The sequence below is a fragment of the Corvus brachyrhynchos genome, unplaced genomic scaffold (genome assembly GCF_000691975.1).
Source record: "Corvus brachyrhynchos isolate BGI_N302 unplaced genomic scaffold, ASM69197v1 scaffold87, whole genome shotgun sequence".
Taxonomy (NCBI): Eukaryota; Metazoa; Chordata; class Aves; order Passeriformes; family Corvidae; genus Corvus; species Corvus brachyrhynchos.
In genome coordinates, this window is record NW_008239767.1 from 5484346 (window position 1) to 5508689 (window position 24344).

General features: G+C 41.4%; 1 protein-coding gene across 6 annotated transcripts in view; it reads right to left on the minus strand.

Annotated features, from left to right (window-relative positions):
- Positions 1-24344, minus strand: part of BACH2 (BTB domain and CNC homolog 2) — a 145281-nt gene that overhangs the window by 40265 nt on the left and 80672 nt on the right. For 5 of the 6 annotated variants that reach the window (XM_017742853.1, XM_017742857.1, XM_008640268.2 and 2 more), the window contains one exon: positions 9294-9548. In XM_017742853.1, coding sequence (XP_017598342.1) covers positions 9294-9536 — 243 coding nt within the window. In that variant the 5' untranslated portion in view covers positions 9537-9548. Of the gene's footprint in view, positions 1-9293; positions 9549-21721; positions 21822-24344 lie in introns of all 6 variants that reach the window. The other variant, XM_017742856.1, reaches the window with a different exon arrangement.

Below are 24344 nucleotides of genomic sequence, written 5' to 3' on the forward strand. Positions count from 1 at the left end.
TGAGCTGGTCTGGGACCAGCAGCTGTGCCAGCTGTGGGTCAGTCTGTTCACCTCCATGTGAGGTAATGTGAACCAGAGCATTTAGAGAGATGTAAACATTGCTGAGGGGTTCACACAAGGTGATTTAATCTTCACTGACCTGATGCACAGACCTGTGCTGTAATTCCCATCTGATGCATCAACTCCCACTCCAGCATGTGCAGAGAGGTGATGACAGTATTTTATTTGGTCACAAGAGACCTCAGAAATCTACATCTGAAGGTTTTATATTACCATTATTTAACTTCAGAGCTGATACCTCTCAATTCCAGCTGTTTGGTGACACCTTGTTTATATATTGGTTTTACTGAAAGCTTTTGTATTGCAGTTTTCTGCCATTCTGATTTCAGCTATGATTATTTTGACTGTGGACCCGCAGCAAGGAGCAGGGTGCCATTTCAATTACAAATCAACCTTCTCCACAACATCTTTTAAAGGCTTCTAAATTAAAAAAAAAAAAAAAAAAAAGGAAATATTTCAACTACTTTTGTGTGCGGGAAACAGACAATTACACTTAAATGCACACTTTGATGCCATCAGCTCTTAGAAGGTCAGATTAAACAAAGCGAGAGAAGAAAGGTTTATTAGCAAATCTGATCCATCTTCTTCTAGGATATTAAATTCCACTGAACTACATCAGTACTGAGCACCAAATTTCTTAAAGGGGTGCCTAAATTTTGTCCCCCTCAAAGGCCATTTGCCTTACAGTTATGAAACAATGTGCAGTCATACATATATCACTGAACAGTTTGTTGCTAAAAACCCATGCCAAATTTTTCAGTTGATTTTAATCTGGCTTCAAAACAACTGCCAGTGGCTCTCTTGATATCTTTCCCCAGTAAATTACAACACGCTTCCTAGAGATATGCCTGATACTTTCTTTTCATTTAAGTCTTTAAACAACCACACAAGCCTCCACTCAAATTCTTTCAGAGAAATTAAAACTCACTTTTTAAAACAAACCAAGCCTGGGCTAGACAGAGCTGTAGTTTGACCAACTACAGCTGCTCCTATTTATTTATTTTATTAAAGTAAATAAAGTGCCCAAGGACAAAGCTTTTAGTAGTGTTAGACTGCACTGGGACTCAGAGGTGTTTGCTGGCTGTCTCTTGTCAAAATGGGATAGATGAAAATTCATTACAACACAAAAATCCTGGAATAAACCAAACATTTTGCTCTTCAGTTTGCATCAAATTTAACAGAATGTGTGTGTTTACTTCTTCCTCTAAAAAAACAGCCCTGTAAAACTCACAAAGAGCACCTCATTCCCGCATCCTAGTACCATTCAATTGCCTTCTGCTCACCTAAAACCCGTACTTCACTTCCAAACTGAACCATACTTCCTAGGCTTAATGTTTGTTGACTGCTGCAATGCATCATTTGAATACATAGCATATTCCACCCCATAACATGCTCAATTTCACTAGTAGCTGAGAAAAACAGTCAGTCTGACAATATTCACCAGGGAATCCTTGTCAGAAAGTGCTGTATGAAGAGTAAAAATTTTTTTTTTTGGGTCTTGGGAACAAAACTTGGTATTGGAATCAGAAAGTCTCTTGAAGGTTGTGGTGTCTGATACTGTGAAGCTGACAGGTGTCTTCACTGGACCTTACCTGTCTGTTTAGTCAAATGCTCAGCCTGTATTTCTGGACTCTTTAAAGAGCAGATACCTGGTTTGAAGTCATTAAAGAAATTGAAAGGGATTTTTAGAGAGAGAGAAAGCAAAGGTAAGAGAATTGTAAGTGTAGAGGGAGGAGAGGGAGAGATCTTTCAGTCTGCAGGGCCAGAGTGCTCAGAGAGCTGAGGCACAGTCATGGCTCATCCATCTCATTTTCATTAATATATATTTGAATACAGCAAATAAGACCAAAAAACTAAAAAATCCCAAACACAACAAACAAAACCAACCCACCTCCTGTTACACATCCTTATTGCTTCTTCTCATGCCCTTAACGTAGGACATACTATTCAAGATATCTTTTACAACTTGAATTATGTTTGTTATATTTGACCAAGAAAGTTTCCACGCTGCAAACTGCCTTTACACCAGCGAGTGCAATCACAGTCAATGAGGCCAATTGAACAGTAGAGGCAGGCAGGGGTCTAACAAAGGCAACAAAATTGAGTCCACTTATTGCAGTGGTGAATTTTGTTCTGCACATTCATCTCCCTATCTCCTTTGACAGTACACTTTTATATGCCTACTTGAATAAATAAATATATTGTACAGCTACTGCTGAAGGGGGGGAAAGGAGCTATTGCAAGATTTTCTCTACTTAACATGCATGTATACATGACTTCTGTTTTGCTTTTTGAAGCCTAGCTCTCACCACAACATAGAGGTATTTTGCTTTTCTCCACCTGAAAAGATCAGAGAATGTTATAAATAGCAAGACAGCCCTCATCAGAAAATAATGGAAGTTACATTATGCGGAATGAAAAGTATGGGGCTAGTTTCTTCACCACACTTGAGGCATGAAAAATTAAGCAGTGCTGGAAGCCTTTGCAGTGATACATGGATGGAATTTCATATCACATCTTGAAGATCTTGTTTCTATTTTATTGCTCACCTGCTAGAAACAAAGTACATCATTTGCACCTTGTACTGTGCTACATAAGCATCACACATAAAACAACATCCAATTCTGCCTCATGGTTTCCCCTGAATTAGTGTCCTGTCATGTCAGACTTCAAAGAGTACCCAAATGCTCAGTTTTAGTCTCACTACAGAGCTGCAGCCTCCAGTCATCCCTCTGTGTGGTCAGTGCTGGCACTGTGAGGCAGCATGAAAAATAACACATTCCCTAGGAGGAATTTAGAGAACCAAAGACCCAACTTTCTATCCATATGGACTGACTGAAGTGGCATTACTGAGGTAAGGTTGAAGCATGAGTAAGTTTGAAGCTCGACTTTATTAGAAGCCTGATGGATATAACCCTTTGCCACTACAAAAAGCTCTGCAGATGAAGGGAATAATGGCTTTCAGGTTCTTGCCACCTCCTGAGCCAAAGCAGAAATAATTCTGGCCAGTGCTGCAATCTGTGAGGAACATCAATGGCCAATACAGTCATATAAAGAGAAAACCACATTACTGCTTTCCATTCTCTAAGAGCTAGCCTTAGCTACTCCTAATATATCTCCAGGATGCCAATGAAAAAGGGTCTTTTGTTGTTCCCTACTGTGTTAAACATCCCTCCAGCTGGGAAAGAAACTTCTTGCCCTCTTGCTCCTCTTTTCCACATTTATCACCTCTTTCACTCTATGCTCCTGTGCAGAGCACTCCCAGCTCAGTCCCTATACTCTTCAAAGATATTATATTTATATATACAGAGAATACAAAGAAAGGAAAAAAGACAAAGTAAGAGAGCACTGTTTATTTTTAGGGAGATTAAAAGGAATAGTAAGTGCCTTTATCCAGCAGAGTATATAATAGTTGACCTCCTGCATCCTGCCTTTGATTTTCTCCTCATCACAATCATCTCTCGTTGGCTAATTCCCAGCATTTTTCCCTCAGGCTGGCAGGTTGGCATGGATGGTTAGCGGCTGCCAGTATTTCTCCTCCCTGTCAGCTACGAACCATGCTAATGTTAGATGCCTGGCTCAGTCCCACCCAGGGTGCTGCTGCATGCCTTTGCTTCCAACATACTCAGCTTTTGCCAGCCTTGAATCCCAAATCTGAGGTCCTGTCCTGCCTTTCTCCCTGCGAAGCTTAACCAACCGTGTGAGGGAGTTAACCCATGCCAACCAAAGAAGCAGATGACAAAATTCACAGGACTAGACCCTGTGGGGAAAAGGGAGGTTTTGCAGCAGTAAAGGTGATGCCTTAGGTTTTAACTTTTATATTTTTCAAATCCTGTACTAGTGTGTAACTCTGAAGTTTCTTGTAGCCTGTTAACTTCTCCTCTCTCATGCTGGTTAGACATAACAAAGCCTCTCCAAGCTTGCTCTCCAAGGACACCCAGATTGTCCTAGACCCAAAATGTGTAAACTAGCATCTTAAGAAGGGGAGTAAACTTGGGGAAATTGCATAATTAACTGAAGTTTTAATTGGAGAATTGATCCTGATATGCAAATGAACCAAACCAATAAAAGTGTGAAGCACTCGTGACGTGGGGTCCATCTTGGGTGTAGCCTTTTTGACTGCCCAGGGTGTACCTCTGAAGGCCCTTCAAATAAATACCTACCTCTGTTCCCTTATTCTTGTCTAGCCTCTGTTTTTAGGTGGCCACCCCAGGCATCAAAGGAGAGAGAACGTGGAGAAATTCAGCCTTTGGTGTGTGCTTACATCTACTTTGAACATCATTCTCTTAACAGCAAAGGAAAGAGCTGTGTGGATAAATCCCACAACCTCATCTTAAAAGAGATGCTGCTTCCTTTTGCCCCTTGGAAGGCTTGGACACCACAGATAGCTCAGTTTAATCCTTTTGGAAGAAAACATTTCCAGCAGACAGTTCATTACACTAAAAAAAGGTCATCACTCTGAAACAGATTCATGAAATCTGAGCGCTACAGGTAAAACGAACCAACCTACTGGAGAAGCAAGTTTCTAAAACTTGAAACAGAAAGGCTGGTATCAGACCAGTGCTAAAGAAAGCTTGGTCTGCTGTTTCAGAAGACTTTTGATTAGCTTCATCTGAGAGGAAGGCATTTGGTGCTCTCATGGATGGTGAAAATTCTTTTCAATTGTAAGCCCCCAAATCAAAAAAATGCAAGCAAGGTTGAGAATCTCTATTTCCAACCTGTAAGAATCTAATGCCACTGAGGAGTTTTACTTGTTGCTGTTTCTATTTCTGTCTTTTCACCATGTAACTGCACCCCCAGCTTTCAAAAGAGTGAGTGAATAAGGTGTTTGAACAGAAGATGTTCCCCTGTTCGGTGCCCAGTTTTCAGCTTGCCCATGCAGACTCACCGTGCACTTCCATTAGCAGAGTTAGGCAGGTAATAATAGCAAATAAAATAATAGCAAATAAAAAGCCCATTCGATGAAGCACTGGCTCCTTCTCAAGTAAAGTTGAGTACCACTACAGCATGAATGACTCAATCATCTACTCGAGAGCTATTACTTGCAGCGATGAAGCAATGTTAATTGGATAACGGCCTGCTGCCAGCTAATATTGGCATGACCTACAAAACCCCTGGCTGACAGCCGTGTCTCTCTCCATCACACCTTTTTTTGTAGTCTGGATGGGAAGTGGAAACCATTAAAAAAGCCTCATAAGTGCCATTTAACTTCTTATCATAAATTAAAAACTTAATTAAGTGCCTTGTTAGAGGAAGGAAGACCAGTTTTTGTGATTAAATAAAACAAAACAACAGTTAGGGGTATGGAGTGAATAACAAACTTTACAGCTTCAAACTCAGTTCTTTGAAAGTATTAATTCTGGGTTGTGTTTACCAGCACCTGCTAGAGGAAAACTGCATAATTGCTGAAAAATACCCCGGGTGAAAAGCAGGCAAGGTTCTAGTTGTTTGGCAAAATGCAAATGAAGAAAAAAGCATAGAAGTTAAGAGCTAATGGGGCCCTCTTTTATGAGCTGTAGGCAGCTGAAACACTCCATTCCTCTAACTGGATCTGAGGGTTGATAGTTCACACACCACTCTGAGTTCACATCAGATAGTTCACAAGGCCACATCTGAGCCCTTGCTATTATGCAGCTGCTCTGTGCAGCTTGTCTACACACTGAAATATGTTGCTTTAACAAAAGGTGTGGTATGAAATCAAATTACCAAGACCAGCACAGAAGGGTTTATGGAAACTCTTCAATCAGTGCAGAATTAGCTCCATCCTGACTTTGTTTAAGTTGATTAAGGAAAGGTTTGAACTGAGGCACATTAAGACATGCTTGAACTAACCTGAAATGTCTAACACAAGGTTTTGCAGTGGTTTAAAACCCTCTAAATCCAACTAGTCCCAATTCTGTGTGTGCACAATGTCTCCCTACTGAAATGACTGGTGTATTGTAAAGACTGCTCTCACTTGTAACTGGATATAAACAAGAACTAATGTAAAAAACATCTGTTCCCTGTTTAGCTAGACAACAGTTAACAATGTCTGGATGCCAGATTAACGAAATGACCCCAGCATGCTATGAAGTAAAAAAAAAGTCTGCAGTTTAGACTTCAGAGGCAGATTTACTGCTTTGAATAATCAGAAATAAGTTATTTTCTTTGATGTTAAGCTTCCTCACACCAACATAACATGAATGTAAAAGCTTTATATATAAAGCTTTATCCAGATCCAACATGAAACCTTTGAGAAATAATAGTAACAACAGTGCCCTTTCTCTGCAATGTACTTCAACAGTTTTCAAACTACGCCAGAATTTAAAATACAGTGTTTTTGTGGTTGACTTAAAAACAGCTCTGTGAATTTATGAACGATTGTCACCTTCAGAGAAGTTTTGAACAGTGAAGACTATATTTAAAAATTATTTTCAGTATCTGTTTTTCTATAATATTACACACCAACATAAATTGTCTCTAAGCACAAAAAAAAGTATTCACTCAGGATATTCACTTTCAACTTTTGTTTGAAATTTTTCCACTGGAAGAATAACCCCTACATGACAGAGTAAGTCAGTTTTCACAGATACCTTAAGAAATAACTCACTGCTGCCAGAGGTCTGCAGACCACAGACTGAAAACAGTAGCCTTGGGAAGCGTCCTTAGCTTGTGAACCAAAGATGACCCTGCTAACTTCTTTAAATGCAGTATAACTAAGATGGTATTTCCTCTGCTTTTCAGCTCTTAAAAACCAGGAGTGTTTCAGTTCCTCTTGCAGGGAGCTCTGACACTCTTGGAGGCACTTCCCATATCTCTCCACAGGCACCTACCGAAGTGCCCAGCGCTGTGAAGCCAAGTAACACTAGAAGCAGAGATGTGCATCTTAACCAAGAAGTAACTGAGAAACAGCAAGGTGCATCAGGCAGCTTTCCTTATCCCAAGTGACTAGCTTTGTGAGGAAATTATTTAGCTGACCACCTCACACACAGCTGTTCAAGTAAAGTAGCCACCAAGAAAACTAAGATGCAATGCATTTAGCAGCAATTAATTTGCATGTGGAAAATATCTGTACAAGTAAGCATTGGTAACTGTCATTATCTTTTTTAATAGGCCAAGAGAGCTCTTTTCCAGGATGAGAAAGTTAAAGCCCTTGTACTCTGCAACTAATAGAAGCACATGGCAAAGTAGCAGTGGTGGTCTTAGGAGAGGCATAACAATTTCAGAGCTCTTGGAAAAACCATAAGAACTAGATTCACTACTTCTGCAACTCCATGAGCTTCACTGGAGCCATAAGAGCAGCCAGTGTAACCCTAAGTCACTAAAATGTTTTGATCTTTCATTGAGATGCATTCTAAAATGTAAAACTCCAATACTTCATTTATTCAAAGGGGATTTGCTTAAATAGAAATAATTTATGGTTGAACTGGAGGATTTTTTCTTAGACAGTATCTCATATAAAACACATAGAAAAACAAACCTTTGTATTTTAAATCTTTAGTGTCATATTAATATAGGACTGGGTGACCAAGTGCAGACACATCATAACCCCTCCACTGGCCAGCAGCTCAGCACCTCACTGCTGCTGAAATTAGAAATCTTCTAATTTTCAATCTACTTTTACTGAAAGCCAGTTGAAACCAATCAGTGCTTGAGTCAACAGTGTCTTTTAGCATTGAAGAGAAAATCCTCCATTCAGCTGTTTCAGCTCCTCTGCCTAACTAGAGCTGCAGCACACTCAGTTGTCATACCAGCAGTATGAACCTGCCATGGTCCTTTCTTCTCCTCCTTTAGGCCAGGCTCATTCTTCTGAACATCTCAGTCACTTTTCTACATGCTTATTTGAATTTCTATTATTTTTCTTTATGTAACAGGACCTGAATTATATACAGGTGTTTCACTAAGGCTTCGATAGTCTCCTGCCATTTCATACCTGTGTACCCTTGGGCATGTTTTGTCACCTCTCTGCTCCTACCCCTGCTTTGTGGCAAGAAAGCAATGTGACACTGACTGAGACTTGATTCTTCCACTGGAAATTATTAGCGGACAGTGCAGAATCAAAGTGCGCATCCTAGTGCGTCCTCTGCAATATCTCTAAACTCCTATGTCTGGGTTGAAGTGTCTTCATGAGTAATATCCAGTGTCAGGACTCATGAAGTCACAGCCAGTGACCTACTTCTAATGCTCTCCAACTTGTGCTGTGACAACATCACGATGCTGCTGAAGTCTCTGGAGAACTAAACCAGAGGGGGAAAAATGATGTGTGACACTTTGGGACCTGTCATCATTTAAAAACCCACCATGCCTCTTCAAGGGCATTTAGCAAATGATGGTGAAAAACCTTCTGAATGCCAGAGTACCTTCCCACTGAGCAACTGCTGTGCTGTGCCCTGGGTACATTGCCGCTCTTCTCATGCCACCTTTCCCAGCCGGAGACACCAGGCAGGCAGTGCCGAGGCAGCAGGTGATGGCAGCCCTAGCCATCAGGCATGCACCTCCCCTCTGTGGGCAACAAAGCCACCAGCATGCCCTATGGTAGCTGTGCTGTCATGGCTGTATGGCTGTGAGGAAATTACAGTGGGGGGGAAAGCCAGCCAGTGAGATTCTGTGATAAAATAAACTTTCCAGTGAGGTATGTGTTTTCTACGTCCCTTGGCTTCCTGCTGTGGGAGTCACACTGCATGACAAAACCTCTGCTTTCTGACAGACTGTGTTCATGGTTTCTCAGTGGAAAACACAGTTAAATCCCAAACTCTTTATGAGGGGAGGTGTGAGGAAGCCAGTCTGAATAAGGTGCAGGAGAGCGTAAAGAAGTGGAATAAAGATATGAGCTGCCAGAGAGGGGTGGACAGCAATGAAACTCCCAATAACATGACAGCTCAAATGATTTTTCAGCAATAACCTGCCATGTAGCTGTCGCATCACTCCTTTCAAATTTCCTGTCTAGAAGAGCAGAGGAATATCAGGGTCCTAATACTGCCCTGAATGAGGCTATGGTAATTAAACGTTTGGGTACAATTCCTTCAGCAGCAGTGACAAAGGCGAGCTGAAGCATCTTAAAGCTTTGCCTCCATAATAAGGCTGGCGTGGTGTGAACACGTCCATCCTTCAGCGATTCGCAACCCACCCAAACACAAAAAGCACATCCTGAGCCATGCTGGGGCAGCCATCGACACCTGTGCCATGCTCCCTTTGGCCACCACGTGGGAAGAAGGGGCGCGTTGTTACGGCGGGGGCACGGCAACATACTGTACCTCTTCCGGCAGGCTGACCACCAGGTCATTTTCCGTCTGCCCTACCAAGGCCTGCAAGAAGTACTCGCTGCAGGCAGCCAGCACAGCCCGGTGGGCGCGGAACTCCTTCCCCTCCACAATCAGCGTCACGTCACAGAGAATGTCCTGCTTCCGCTGGTCATTTAAGCAGAGGAGAATATTGGTACAGTGCACCGTTGACTCATACACATACATGGGGGAGTCAGTCTTCTCATCCACAGACATGCCGTTCACACCCTGCAGGGGACAAGGGAGAAGAAAGCAGAAACAAGGCGGTGAGGAGCAGCACGGTCCCTGCGTGAATGCGGTATGGTGAGATTCAGCCCAATATCGGGATAACTCAGGACCATGGCCAAGCAGCCCATTAATGCTTAAATACAAGAAAGTTCCTAGGGAAAAAGTGGAAAGACATCGCGATTGATACTGGTTTGATGCCACCAGATTTCACCCTGTCATGCTTGGATTACCTACTTGCCCCACCAACTTCCCCCCTCAAAACCAAAATAGGGTTTGGACGGGCTGCAAAGTGCTTTTCTTTGACCACCTACTATGCGTCTCCAATTTCCAATTTAGTAATGGCAATAACATGGGGACATTGGAAATTTTAGAAGATTTTAGAAAAAAAAGATGCTAGAGTTACTGTTGGGTTTTCTAATGGTGAAAAAAAAGGGCTTTGCGCTTGCTTCTGATATTTTCAGATCAAAGGGAAAAAGCCCTCAACCCCCCCAGTCTACTCTCTGAAGACCTTGGCTCAAGTAAAAGGCAAGGTGGAACTGCACCTGATGAAGACAAGCCAAGACTAACTACAGCAACTTAATTTCTCAATCAGAATTTTAGGCCTTAAGAGGGAGAGATATTTAGCGGCTCCAGAATAAATCTGTTTCCATGTATGGCTAAAGCAACACGCCTTCATCAGTAGCTTAACGCCATTTACAGAAGAGTAGATGTTTCTGAATTCCACACCCACAGACCCAAGAAAATCCCTTGACCTGTATGGATGTCTGGCTCCAGGCAGCACATGGGTGCTGGGGCTACTTCTGCCTGCAGGTCTCCCCCTCCTTCTGACAGCAAAGCAGAGGTTGGAATGATGTAAGACACCCATTACACACCCATTACTACTGTCTGAGTCAGGGAAATTCTCTGCCTGATGTTCTGCAATTTCTGACACATGTAGAACTGGGAAAGCCTCTGAACACTGGGACTGGATTTGTGATGGTGGAAGGAAACACCTTCCCCCAATACCCCACACTGCATGAACCCCCTTTGCACCTGAACACATTGAAGTAATTAATTTACTCAAAACTTCTTCCCTAGTGTTAGACTGAATCCTCTTTTCATTATTTTCCCATTTCAACTTCTCTGAGTAGGAAGGTGTAAAAGCCTGTGCTGTGACTGAACATACCATGTATCCCAAACTAAACCCTCTTGTTTTCAGGCTTACATGGGGAAAAGGATTATTTGTATGTATTACTCTATCTGTTGTTGAAGGGAAAGTTCTGCAAATGCACAAACCTGCAGTATTTTTAAGGAATTATTTCTCCTTCTTGAGAACAACAACTGCCTTCTGAGAGGTAAAATTCAGAGGCATCAAGGGCTAAGGGTAAGATGATGGTATTTTGGTATAGTATTGCTGCATTGCAAATATCTGACTACTGTATCAAGTAAAAGCAAAATTCCTCTTCTGCTACTTTCCAATGTGGATCATTGCAGCATTCTCCTTTGCTAGTGCAATATACAGGCACATTGCTAGACCCAACATGACTTCAAACTATTTCTCTTGCCGTGAGTTCAAACTAGGTTACCATTTTCCTACAGTGCCATTTGAAAGACACTAATCATCTAGACAAGAATGGACTTAAGAGGACGCACTTGTTACTTACATTTACTAGACTTCTCAATTGTAACTTCATCTTCCCACCTTTATACAAGTATTTTTAAGCCAGTGGCTACAATGACTCTGTACAAAACAGGTATTTTTGCCAAGAGTGCAAAACTGTACTGTTACTGGAAGTCTTAATGGAATGCTTACAGATTCCCTTTTACTGGTATTTTCAATCTTTATGCTGACTCACGCTACACTTTTGAGCACTCAGCTGAAATGCTTACATGAACAGAAAAAACCCCACAACCAACCAGCACAGATTAGCCCTTCAACAACTTAACATCTAGACAGAAGATACATAGCTGCTAATTGATCTGCATACAGGCAGGGGAGGGAGACATTTCGGGGGGTGGGTTATACCAGCTGGATTTCTTGACTAGAAAAAAAAAAATTTTTCTCTGTATAAATTGAGACTAATGAGGAGAATTGACAGCAATCATGTTATTAGCACTCCACCAAGGTAGAAAAGAAAATGACACTTAGCTCATCTCACTCACAGCTTTCTGTATAACTAAACCCCGATGCTAATGATAGCGCTATAATGATGTTCTAAGTGGTCACTCTTGCGTGCTATGAAATGAAAGAGTTTACAAGAACAATCTAGTGGGAAAACCTGAGAGTTGCAAATGACAATGCAAAGGGGAAAGCAGTAAGCTTTTTTTTTCCCTTTATTTTCCAGGCATGTCTTATGCCTGTAATATCTCAGATGACAAAAAAAAGGACAAGAAACCTGAAACCCAGCAGATAATGAATAGAACATCAATTATATTTTCAGTGCCTTAGAAAAATCCCACCAAACCCCAGCTAGCCTGAAATTGCAATCCTCTCTTACAGTAATAGTGCAATTTGTGTGAATCAAACCCTGAATTACTTGGTTACTAATTAGTAATTTCTCACTTTTTAACTACAGCTCTCATCAAGTGTATTTTTTTAAAAAATTTGCTGCATGGGCTGTGAAGTGCTGAAAATACCATGATGTATTTCCCCGCTGGTGAGCAAGCCTGCCTTCTCTGCTAGGAAACCAGAGCGGTGCAGTCCTGGGCTGCTGGGGCTATAAACTGCACCATCCTCTCCAGTGGATCCCCACCTGCGCTCTCGGGAAGGACCTCCACCCAGCTGCCTATAACATCGTACTTTCCCAGGGCTACTGTTGTGACTCCAGGGGCTTCCTGAAGGTGGACCCATGCTGTTCCCCTTCCCACAGTCCCTGAGGATCCATGTGGATGCCCTGTCTGGCAGCTGCAATCTCAGCCTTCCACAGACTTCCCCCTGACCATGCCCCTGACCCCTTTAGGAAGCACCCCAAGCCCTGCATTGCGCACAGGGAAACTGGGTCTGGGCTACAGCTCAGGACCACCTATTTATCAGCTTTTAATGTTTCAACACAAGTGATTTACAGTCTTTCCTTTTCCACGATCTGCCATCGACCAAATGACCTCCAGACATGAGGTGTTTCCTCTCCAAGAGGGCTTTATCCTGCAGGAAAGGCGCAAGATGGTGAAACCCTTCACTGGGAAGTATATTGTTCATTTTCACAGGGAAAGGGTTTAGAGGGCAAAGAGAAAAGGTCACTGTAGGACTTTGGCATGTAGTAGCACAAAAATTAGCAGAATTCAACTCTTTTTTTTTCCCTCTCCTTGGAAGAAAAAGACCCAGGGATCTGGTATTATCTCTGAACTCTGAGGCAAGCTGGGCTGCAAGCCTTTTACACAGTGTTAATTCAAACTGCATCATTTTTTGCTGAATTCAGTATTATGCTGAGTTTGCAGAACCTTATTCATGGAAATCATTGCTACACACTTGGTATTTCTTCAGACTGAAAAGAGAATGTCTTAGCAAGCCTTTCTCTGGCTCAAAAGAACATGCTGTGCATTTGTTTGCATATAGGTCACCATGCTGCCAGAAAAAGCCTCTATGAAACAAAAGTTTCCAGAAACTGGCATGAGCTACTGTGGGCAAGAAAAGCACCATTGAAACCTAGGCAGAAAAGTTGCTGGTAAAGGCCAGCAACTGCAGTGAAGTGAACTGAAAGGTTGCTTACACGTTCCTTCCATGGTGATGGGTGGAAGATCCCACCAAACCCTTCTGCACAGGCAGCATGGAGGAAGCATGCAAAACCTCAGGAGACCAAAAATGTTGCTCATGGAACATCCGAATCACTCTGTGCACGCTGTCTGCACTGGCTGGCACTCATCCAAAACTCTCCAGGAACTCATGAACACATTGACTGAGCTGCTACCAAAAATACATTACCTATCACAGAAAAACAGCTCCTGCCTCACAAGACTGGAGCACACGCAATGTGGTGTCTGTTTTTAAAGGGAAATGTGAGGGGAGAGAAAATCTTATCAAGACAGACCAGAAAGTCCTGCATCAGAACTGGGCTAATTATGTGAAAAGGTAAATCTCTATCATGGCAGAGCTACAGAGCACTTAACCAGGCAAATTATCATCGTGACAAAGCAGCATGGCTTCTTCAAGGGGAAGTCATGTCTCTGATGGGCTCTATTAGAATTCCTGAAGTGTGTCAAATTAGCAGTGAGGAACACTGGTAAGTGTAATTAGTGTTGACTTTCAGAAATCCTTTGAAAAAAACCTTTAAAAATGGCTGTTAGAGAAACTCAGTTGCCATAAGCTGAGAAGTTGCATCAGACTGGAAATCACTTAGGATAAACTGTATTCTACAGAGGAGGAATGCAGGGGCAATTTTCAGCAGGTTAGCAGTGAAATTTCTCCAGAAACTGGCTTACATCTGGCTGTGGTCACACTGTTCAACATGCCCGAGTTCCTCTGATCTCTGGAGCTACAGCAAGGCTGGGCACACTTAGTTCTTGCATGGCAGACTGCCTGTATGTACAGGCAGGGTCCTCACAGCAGCCTGCCCACTCTTCCTGCAACGTCATTGATAAAGTTGAGCCAGACACTGGGAACAATTTGAAACAACAGAGGTTTAGACTGAACATAAGGAAAAACTGAGGAACAGGATGCCTGGACAGGCTGTGATTCCTGACCATTGAAATGAACCAAAATTGTACCCTGTCCTCATAGCAGGATGCTTGTTTAGTTTTCCTTGAGAGATTTCACAGTCACTGCAATAAACCGTATGTACAACTGACCACTGCTGCATGTTACTGGGCAAAGAACTCACTGCATATATCAAAGGATGAGTTACTTCTAATAAAAATATCCAGAGCCACATTACTGAGAGTACAAGTTTACATGGGATGAATATTTACACGCTGCAGCATGTATATTCCACTGTCCAATATTCCACAGACAATATTCCACTGTCCAACAACAAATGTGCTTATATTATCCTTCCTGACCTACTAACCAGTGCCTCAGAAACAAATTATTTGATGGATATCAACGCAGATAAAACTCCAAATCGATTGTTTCCTAGACCTCCTCAACCCCTGTGTCCCCAGCTGTGGGAGACAGCAATGGACATGCTGGCTGGTGCTCCCCTTTCTTGAACGGAAACTGAAGTTGTGTGGGACCAAGTTGCTGCAGGCAAGCAGTAGAAAACATCTGTCACCGATACCAGGGACTCCTGCTCCCACTGGTTCCAGCAGAGCAGCTGGTTTAGGACATGAGAAGCCACACAATGCTAAATTCAATTCATAAAAGGTGCATAAACTGCAGCAGAAGCATCTTTGTAGTCTGTCCATGGCAAACCACCAGCAAGGATGGGGGAAAAGAGGGACCCAACGGCACCATCTCATCCCCCTCCTTGTCCCCTAGGAGATGTTAACAGGAATCACATCTACAACAGTGCACAGAGGACTCCCAACAACTTCACTGAGAAGGCCTAAAAAGGTTTATCAGTGTCTCCTCATTATGCCTGTAATGCTACATTGTAATAAAGAAGCCAACAGATAACACTGTGATTCCTCATTTAGGAATTGCAGTACCTGACCTGTTGTAAAATGAACCACAGGTTTTGCTTGGAAGCATAAGCTGGAGATCACATTTTATATCCTACTACTCAAGGTGACTCCCGACTTTCTCCTTATTGCATTAAGAGAGGATCAATACTCAACTGGGACTATTTTTAGTTCCAGTTCACATTCTCTCAATCAGCTCCACTAACAGTAAAAGAAATATTCTTAGGAATAGTTTGAAGTGGCCAGCTTGAACACATCTAAGGCTCTTTGGTCAGCAGTAGCTGGAGTCTGCATCACAGATTTGCACGTAAACATCTCACAGAATTTCTGTTCAACAGGATTCAGGCAGAGAAGGTGAAAAAATGCTCTTTTGTTCTGACATTTTCTATTGTTTTTTCCTCCTAACAATTTAGCAAAAGGTACTCAGAAAAAAAATGGGGAGAATGATGATAAAATAATGAAAAAAAGTTCAGAGCAACTTGTCCTTCTGACAAATGGCAGCAGAAGCACATCAGACTTGACAGTTTTTAGGGATAAACATGCACTGTTTTTAAGTGGCAAGTGGGAGGAAAATAATTTTCCAGGCTTCCTTCCCCATCTCCTAATATTTTTTCTACAAAAAGACTTGTTCTGTGTAATCAACACTTTGTTTTTAAAGAAAGTTATCAATAACTGACACTTCAGAGCTCCTAAAATGACCATGATTGTAATTGGTTATTACATTCTCTCAATTATAGCTATAACAACAAAGGATATGATTATATTGTCACTGCTTTCCTTTAAAAAGAAACTATTGAAAGGCCTAATGATTAATTCACCATTTTTGAGAGCTCATTGTAATGACAGCAGACTATATACAAAGGTCTCTTCAGTGAGCCCATTATTCAATTAATAAATGCTGAATACTGAGCAGTCATAGTCATATGAAACTCCCAAGAATTCTGTGAATTTTTAACCAATTAATTATCAATTACAACATCATAAAACACCAGCACAAAAATAGAAACAACGAAATTTAATTATAGCTTATTCTTCTTAGTTGCCGCAAATACTATACAAGACTGATTTTGATTAATAATTCATACAGCAATAAAGTATCAGGAAAGATAATTATACTGTGCCACAATTCTCACACTGATTTCTGTAATTACAGATTACAACAGTGTTAGCAATTTAAAAAGGTTAGGGAGCAGTAGTAATTTGCTATGTCATCCTCAGCAATATTAATGTCTTCTCCTCTGAGCACCCCAGATAATTGAAAATAGACTCGCAGGCCGCCAGGCTACATGGACTTTCCTCCTGCCAAACATACTGTGGGTGCCAGGGCCATTAGCAAGATTGTCTTAAGAAATGAGCTTTTCACATTGATCAAGTAGCTTCTGCTGTAAAGCAGAAGGTACATGGACAACTGGAAAAGACACTGTAGAGCATTCCTGGCTGGCAGCTGCAGACGTGTTGCTGCCAAGAGTGATGGCTGGTGCTCCTGACCATAGTGCCTTGAAGCACGACCTTCACTGGACTGTGAGTGGGAAAGGGGACAGCTAAGAGAAAGCCAAGGGAGAATTAAACCACAGGCCTTCTAGACAGGCAGGTCTGGCTGGGCACACAGCAGGGCCCTGCAGACATTTGCTAACATCTCCTAAAGGCAAGAATTCCTGTTGCTGAGGAGGCTGCATGGCTCCAACACATTGAGCGTCCACAGCCCAGGGAGTACCCTTGGAAATGCTGAGCAGCTGCACGTGGTTCAAGGGCCACAAACCAGTCCCCATTAGTTACACCACAGGCACTGAGCAGAAGCATCAGTGCCTGGGCTGGCTGCTGGGCTGGGCCATGAGCCCCTTTTCTGGCAAGCTTCAGGTGGATTCCAAATGGAGATGAGAACACTGGAAATTCCTTCCTTGGCTAAACTGACAGGAACAGGTATGTATCCTGCAGACTGGTTTTGAACAGCTCATATGCCATCACAGCGCAGAGGCTTTGATGTTGGAATTAAGTCCCACTGCAAAGTCATTCACTGCTTTTGTTATACTGGACCTAGACCCTACAGCACAACTGGAAAAATACTGGGCAAAAAAAAAAAAAAAAAAAAAAAAAAAAAAAAAAAAAAAAAAAAAAAAGAATAAAAAAAGAGTGACTCTGATCCTGCAGACCTTTAAAGAGAACTGCTGAATATAACTTCAATCTGTAGCATTTTGGTTACTCACAATGATTTTGCTATTGGCAGAATGCACACATGAGCAAAAATGTACCACAGCTTCATTTCTACAATGAAGGTTGTTTTTTTTAAAAGTACTGTCAGGATGCCCGTAGTCTCCATGATGAATGTTTATTTAAACCCCAGGTGTCTACTCTAAAGAAATTGTGCTTCAGGTTGTTCAGAGATCGGTACCACAAGGAGTCAGGGATTCCCAGTGGAGGTTGCTTTGAAGAGTCCAAACAGATTTATGCTCCACAGAGAGATAAAACCTATTTCTTGACTTCAGAGGGTTGTGTTGCTATTGTTTCTTGAGAGAGTAACCCAGATGAACAAGGTAATGAGAGCTCACATTCTTTAGGGACTTTAGTTAACATGCAAATAATGTTTACACATGGCACATGCATTGACATATACATTCTATACAGGCCTACTAGGCAAAGAATACACATGAATATTTTTATGACTCAGTAAAAATTATATAATTATACTACTAATTTTCCTACACTGAGTGAATCACGCTTAGTTTAACATGCATTTTCAATGTTCTGTAAATAAACTGATGATGCCCTCAGGAAAGAGGCATGGTAGATGCGTGGAGGAAGACAGATTCATAGAATGGTTTGGGTTGGAATGGACCTTAAAAGTCATCTAGTTCCAACCCTCCTGCCATGGGCAGGGACACCTTCCACATAGACCAGGCAGGAAAACAGGAGGAAAGCAACAGAAAAACTGTCCTCTATCTATTTCTCAGGAGCTACTTAACTGACATATATGAACATGGAAAATAAGAAACACAGAACTCTTTCCTGACAAAATCTCCTCTCACAGTTTTCACATTGCTCTTTACAGTAGTTGGCTACGGTGAAGGGGACCGGAACTAAGTCTGCTACTCAAAATAGCTTATTCAAAGCAGAATGGGGAATGCCCAACACTGAAACACTGCCAGGAAACCACCAAGCACAACAAACAACATATTATGTTCTTCTGAAGCAGTCAATGGTTTCAGGACCTTTTGGATTGTTCTTGGGTGAGCTGGATTGCCGGATTAAAGAAACTGAGAGGGAAAAATGAAGTAGTAATTTGTCTTTATTTTGCCTTCCAGCTTGGTAAACTCTCTGAGAAAGTTAAAGGTCTCCACACAAACAGGGGCTGGAAATTCTGGCAAAGGCCCACTACATTCTTTGCTTTAATTGAGTGTTTTGGGGGGGGGTGGTTTGCTTAAGGAATGATACAGTGTTATGGCTCCTCCCTTTTTCCTAAAACACTATATACTTTATGTGTACCTCTGCGGGCACATGTGTACATGATATTGCCCTAATGCCACCAATATTTGGAAGCTACAAATTATGAACAACAGCACTGTGCAGCTCCTTTTAGCAGCCTTTGAATGTCAAAGATTATGCTAACAAGTTATTTGAATAAAAGCTATTAATTTCCTTTATGTTCTCTTCTCAACTTTAAAGCTCCAGTGGAATTCAGTGCTGAAGCTCTGTACTTGAAATTTTGATTGCTATCAAATGAGCATTGCTTTCACTTTTTAAAAAAAAGAAAGAAACGCCAAACACACAAAAAACCCCCCCAAAAACCAACAAAGAAACAACCCCACAAAAAAAGCAGACAAGAAAGTTCTCTCTCAAAATTGTATTTTTTTTTCACTAAGCTGTACTAATTACTGCTTTTCCAGCCTATCTGCAGAACTGGTGGAAGCAGTTCTATCTGCTTGAGAGGCTATGGCCAAAACCATGCAAACATCTTTGACTACACAAATTGCAGAGGCTGCGAAAGCAACCCAATTCCATTTTCTCCTGTCATACTGCATAGCTGTTCTGGGAAAAATCTGCTCTCTTTGTTTTACCCCCTAAAATGCAAGCTTTTCATCTTTCCTGCAAGTTAGCAGGTGGTCAAAACATCCTTCATCTTTCCTTGGGACACAAACTGGCATGTCCTTTGGAACGTGTCTGTTGTGATTAATGTGTGAAGAGCAGGGACGCATGCAGTAGGTCACTGGGTTAAATTTGGGACAGACTTGTGTAGGGTGTAACTTCGCACCTTCTGCTCTCGGGAAAGAATACAGGTGTTGCCTTCTCCTTGGAGAGTGGGACACTATCTGTCTATGCAGCATTTTCCACAACCAAAGGGATACCAAAAATAATGTTCTCCTTTGAAAACTGAAGGAAAAATATTTCTTTACAGCTAGATCATAGATTTTGACTGATCTATAACTAAGTAACTAAACAAACGAATAAATAAATATATTCTAGTGACAACTGCATTATGACCCACAGATTTACACATCTGAATCTTGGAAGTACTATTAATACATGCAAAAAGCAATTTTCATGTGTTTTTCTAGTGATCAAATGATCAGAAGATCACTGGAACGACTATTTAGAAACTCAGAGCAAGTGTCAAGGGGATACCTGGATTACATCAAGGGATTCTGACTGTGGTTTTGATCCTGCAAAGATCTGAGAATTTCCCTTTTGTTATCAGAAGGTTTAAGCAGGAATTGCAAGCCTTTCCACTACTCTCAGAGTCTGACATATGCCTAGATGCCTATTTAAAGTCCCTTTATCCATGGACTGGCCCTTATTCTGGAACTTGACTGCCTTTCCTGTTGTAGACAATAAATCGTCCCATGGAGAAAGGTGCACGGAAAGCAATCAGTTCTGCTGCCAACACCTACCAGACTACAGCCAAGGTAAGGAGAGGATGTGAGACAGAAATAGGCAGTTGGACTCAGTACAATTGCAGTCTGAAGGAGCCCAGAGAAAAAGAAAAGATTTGATGTATTTGGGTAGTGGTTCTGAGGACAAGTAAAACCAATGTAGCATTTGCATCTGTAGTTTCTTACAGGTCTGCAAAGACAGCAGAAGGCAAACACAAGCTTTCCTTCTCCTGTAAGATCCAGAGGAGCTTATGAAATCTTCTTTGCCATGGTAAAGAACAAGGGATTAAAGCTACAGAGACTGCTATAAGAAGAACTTGGATTTTATCTTTCTTTGAGAACACTTGTATTATTTGTTGAGCTTTTCATGAAGCTTTTCGAAGCTTGTTTTTTTCTTTACCCCCACAGAACTACAACGTACTCAAACACACTTAAAGCTGCAAAAGCCATCAAATCAAATCAAATAGGAGATTAACGCCCCAAACTCAAAACTAAGCCATGCTTTATCCCAGGGAAACAGAGTGGTTTGATTATTTTTGTTTGAAACTCTGTCATGGGAGTTTTAATCTCAGGGCATTCCTTATATGGTTCACAAACCCGAAAGGCAGAAAGGACCACCTACTCTGGCCTCCTAAAGGCAAATCAACCACTGCCTTTATCACACAGACTTGCAATCCTGACAGAGCAATGAAATCCAGTGTTTTTTTTTTTTTGACAAGCTCTCTCTTCGACTGTTACTGGAATTATCTGTACCTTTAGCCTCCAAGTTCTCTTTTGACAGATTCTGAAATAGCTGTTCCACTATTTTACCCTGGACTGACGTCAAGCAAAACCAGCCATCAGTTCCCCGGGACATCCCTTTTATCTTTTTGAAATATTGGAAATACAGTTGGCAGCCCTCCAATTTTCTGGAATTTCCCATTTCCCAAGATTTATTATAAATTACCAGCCACTTAACAGAGTTTTTTGGCTACTTCCTTTAAAATTCCTGGATGTAAAATTAGTAGGATGTGAGAATGTTTAATTTCAACCACTCTTGCCTCTCAGATCCTCCTCTGCTATAAGCAGCAAACTTTCTCTTCTTTCCATATTACTGCACAGGATGGACATATCTTCTTCCACAGTTTCAAATACAAAAAACACCTGGGGAACACTTCTGCCTTTTCTATTTTCCCTTTTTGGATATTAAATTAGTAAATGTTTTATCATGACTTGTATTTCTTCGTTTAACCAGAATGGCTTCTCATTAGAGTAACTTTTTTGTTATTGATGGCAGTGTAAAATCATAATTTTGAGAGCTGGCAGAATATTCTTCAACAATTCCCAGTGCGTTCAACGCTTTTTACTTTAAATGCAATGTTATGCCAACACAACAGATTCTAACTTTGGAAAACATCTTTTTCAATTCTGAGTACAGCGTATGCATAAATTCATAATCTCCTAGTATACGATGTACCCTGATTGCACAAGGTCACTGTATGGGATTTGAGACCCCGTGATTCATGTTATTTAAGACTGTCCACAAATAATACTGTTTGACAAATTGCTTCCCTTCTTGCTTCATTTTCTCATGCATCAAGTCGCAAAGTTGTATTTTCCAGTCCATTTTTAAGAGAACCACTCCCACTGAAAATCCCACAGCTCATGTACCACTCTCTCCAATGCCGCTGCTATAATGCTAGAAACCTGGCTAATAAAACGCCAAACAGTGTGATTCTTGTGCAATCCTAATGGTTTAGACTTACATATACCAGTTTAGAGTTACACCAGACTTACGCAAGGCTGGTTGATGTGGTTGGGTATTCACTGATGTCACTCTCTCCCTCTATGGTTATTTACAGCCCCCGTCTGCTCATTTGTCTTCAAGAGGAATGTACTGTTGGTAGAGAAAGAGGCCACTGAAACCAGACATTCCCACAGTCTCTGCAGATCTTAGCTTGGAGATCCACAAAATCCCAAGCCTTGTCCACCCTCAGCAGCATGGTGGGTTCCACCTGCTGCTACTTTCTCCCTTTCTTCTCCATTCACAAGGGGACAGACACTCCAGGACACCTTGGCTGTATCATATCTGAGGACAACACAAAAGAAATTAATGAGGTCCTTGTCGGCACAGTGGGAATCATCACTGCCACGCTACCTTCAGGACCATGGCACATTTGGTCAGGGCTGTATTTTGGGCAGCTGTGACCTGAGGAAGCTTTGCCTGGCTGATGAGATGTACGCCCATACCTACAGTCTGGACAATCTTTAAGAGAGAATGCTTTTTTTTCCTGAGAAGAAAAGTCTGTATGATTTTTCTGATGTGAATTGAGAAGCTATATTCTCCACAGATCTTGGAGACATGCAATTAAAGACTGTCAAATTTGCATGCACGCAGGATTCAATTGAAGGCTGAGCAGGCGATGTTATAACATTTCTCACTTGACTTGACAACCTTATATTCTTTTAACAGCTTTTGTGCATAATTTCCTTGCTTTAAACAAACTGAAGGTGCCATTGTATAACCTGACCCCTGAGCCCACGAGGGTGAGGATGAGGGTAGTAGCCAGGAGATTCCTGCTTCCCAAGCAGAACTGGCTGACAATCACTGGTCTGCAAAATCCCACCTGAACAGTCTGCAGCACCGCACCAAATGCAGATGGAGCAAGCAGAGCACAGCTCTGCAGGTCCCCCTGTTTTGTCAGAAACCTGACTTTCGAGGAAGAATTGAGCAGAAACTGCTAGCTGCCCTGGGCTTTCCTCAGCAAACTTTCTGGTTGGTCAGATGGATTTCCAGCAACGGCTGCAGCATGTCCCCAGCCCACTCTCCAGCTGAGATCTCATGTCTTTGCTCCACAGCATGAGGGCACCAGAGCTTTAGAGGAGCTCAAAAAAATGCTGAACATTGGGAAATCAACACATAATTTCAAGCTTTATTTTCCTTTTTATTTCCCCCTTAGCTGAAACATTTCGGCGGTGGTTTTCCAATGACAGTCTGAGAAAACATCACAGCAAGAAAACTACGACTCTGTGCACCTGAAGTCTGGCAAACCTGCTGTGGTTCAAGATAAGTTTTCATAGAGGGAAATTAGAAGACACAAGACAGCCAGTCCTGTTTCTGCTGCGCACATAGAGTAAGAAGCATCAGGAGGTCTGCATGCAACGGGACGTAGCTTGCACATTCCAGCACTTACTTATGAAGGTGTTGAGTGCCATTAATCCACGCTCTTTAATTAGATTTGGGGTCGCTTGCAACAAGTGGGATCAAGCCATAAAAGCATGAGGACAAGGAGATTAAACTACAGATTAATAATTATATAGTATAAACAATCTGGGATAAAATAAAACTCTTACACTCCACTGGAAATTGGCATATGTCCAGTTTATGTATAAAGTGGGAGATCTATAAAGCTCATTGATTAGTATTTCAAACGAAACTAATCTAAAAGCATTACTAATTATTAACTGAAATATGTAATACAAACAGCATGCTAGAAAACAATCAATACTTCTCCGTGCTTGCAAACCCCTACAGCAATTTTTGTGCTATAAAGGGGATCAGACTAGATGGCAAGCTCTAGTGCTTGCCAGGGAGTTTGTCTCATGGAAAAGAGAACAGTCCGCAATGTAAAAACAAGCATGCTTTTTTCTTACTTCTTCCCCCTCAACTTCTGCCTAACCTAAATGTACCTAACCTATATTGTAGACTGCAATAAAAAAAATAAACTAGTTAAAAAATCACTCCACAAGTCTTTCTAACTAAATCAATGAACTTTGTTTCTTGGACTGTCATAAGAATGCAATCATTGTTATGCAGGACCCAATCCAATCTTTTTAGACAAACTTGACCACATAGAGACATAGCTTCAGAAAAGGAAGAGACAATTTTCAGCTATCAGACTAAATGAAGATTTTGCCATTAGGACAGTTCAAGTCTTGTAGAAATAGGCTCAGTTAATTTGTATTTATCAGAGGTCAAGATCAGGTAAGTCCATCCACAGATTCATGCCATTACCTCAAGAATTTAAAGTGCTAGTAAGACACAGTTTGGTTATATGTCCAAGGGAATGTCAAAATGCTTTAAATAAATACCTGTTGCTTGATGAAATACAGGACAGCCACCACTGGATTATGAATGACACGATGCTATTCCATCACAGCATACTGTTCTCCAATACAGTGTCTTTAAAGCAGACACATATGTGCATGTGCCTATAGTTATAAATGTGTGTAATGCATATACCCACACATATATATGCGCATATATATATGCACACACATAGACATGTATCTGTATACCTGTGCAAACATATGCACAACATTCAATTGCTATCTCTTAAAAAATATGTATTATTATCATTGTGTGTTTCATGTCACCTGGCATGAGCTTTTCAAACATTAAAAAATGACATGTCTCTGT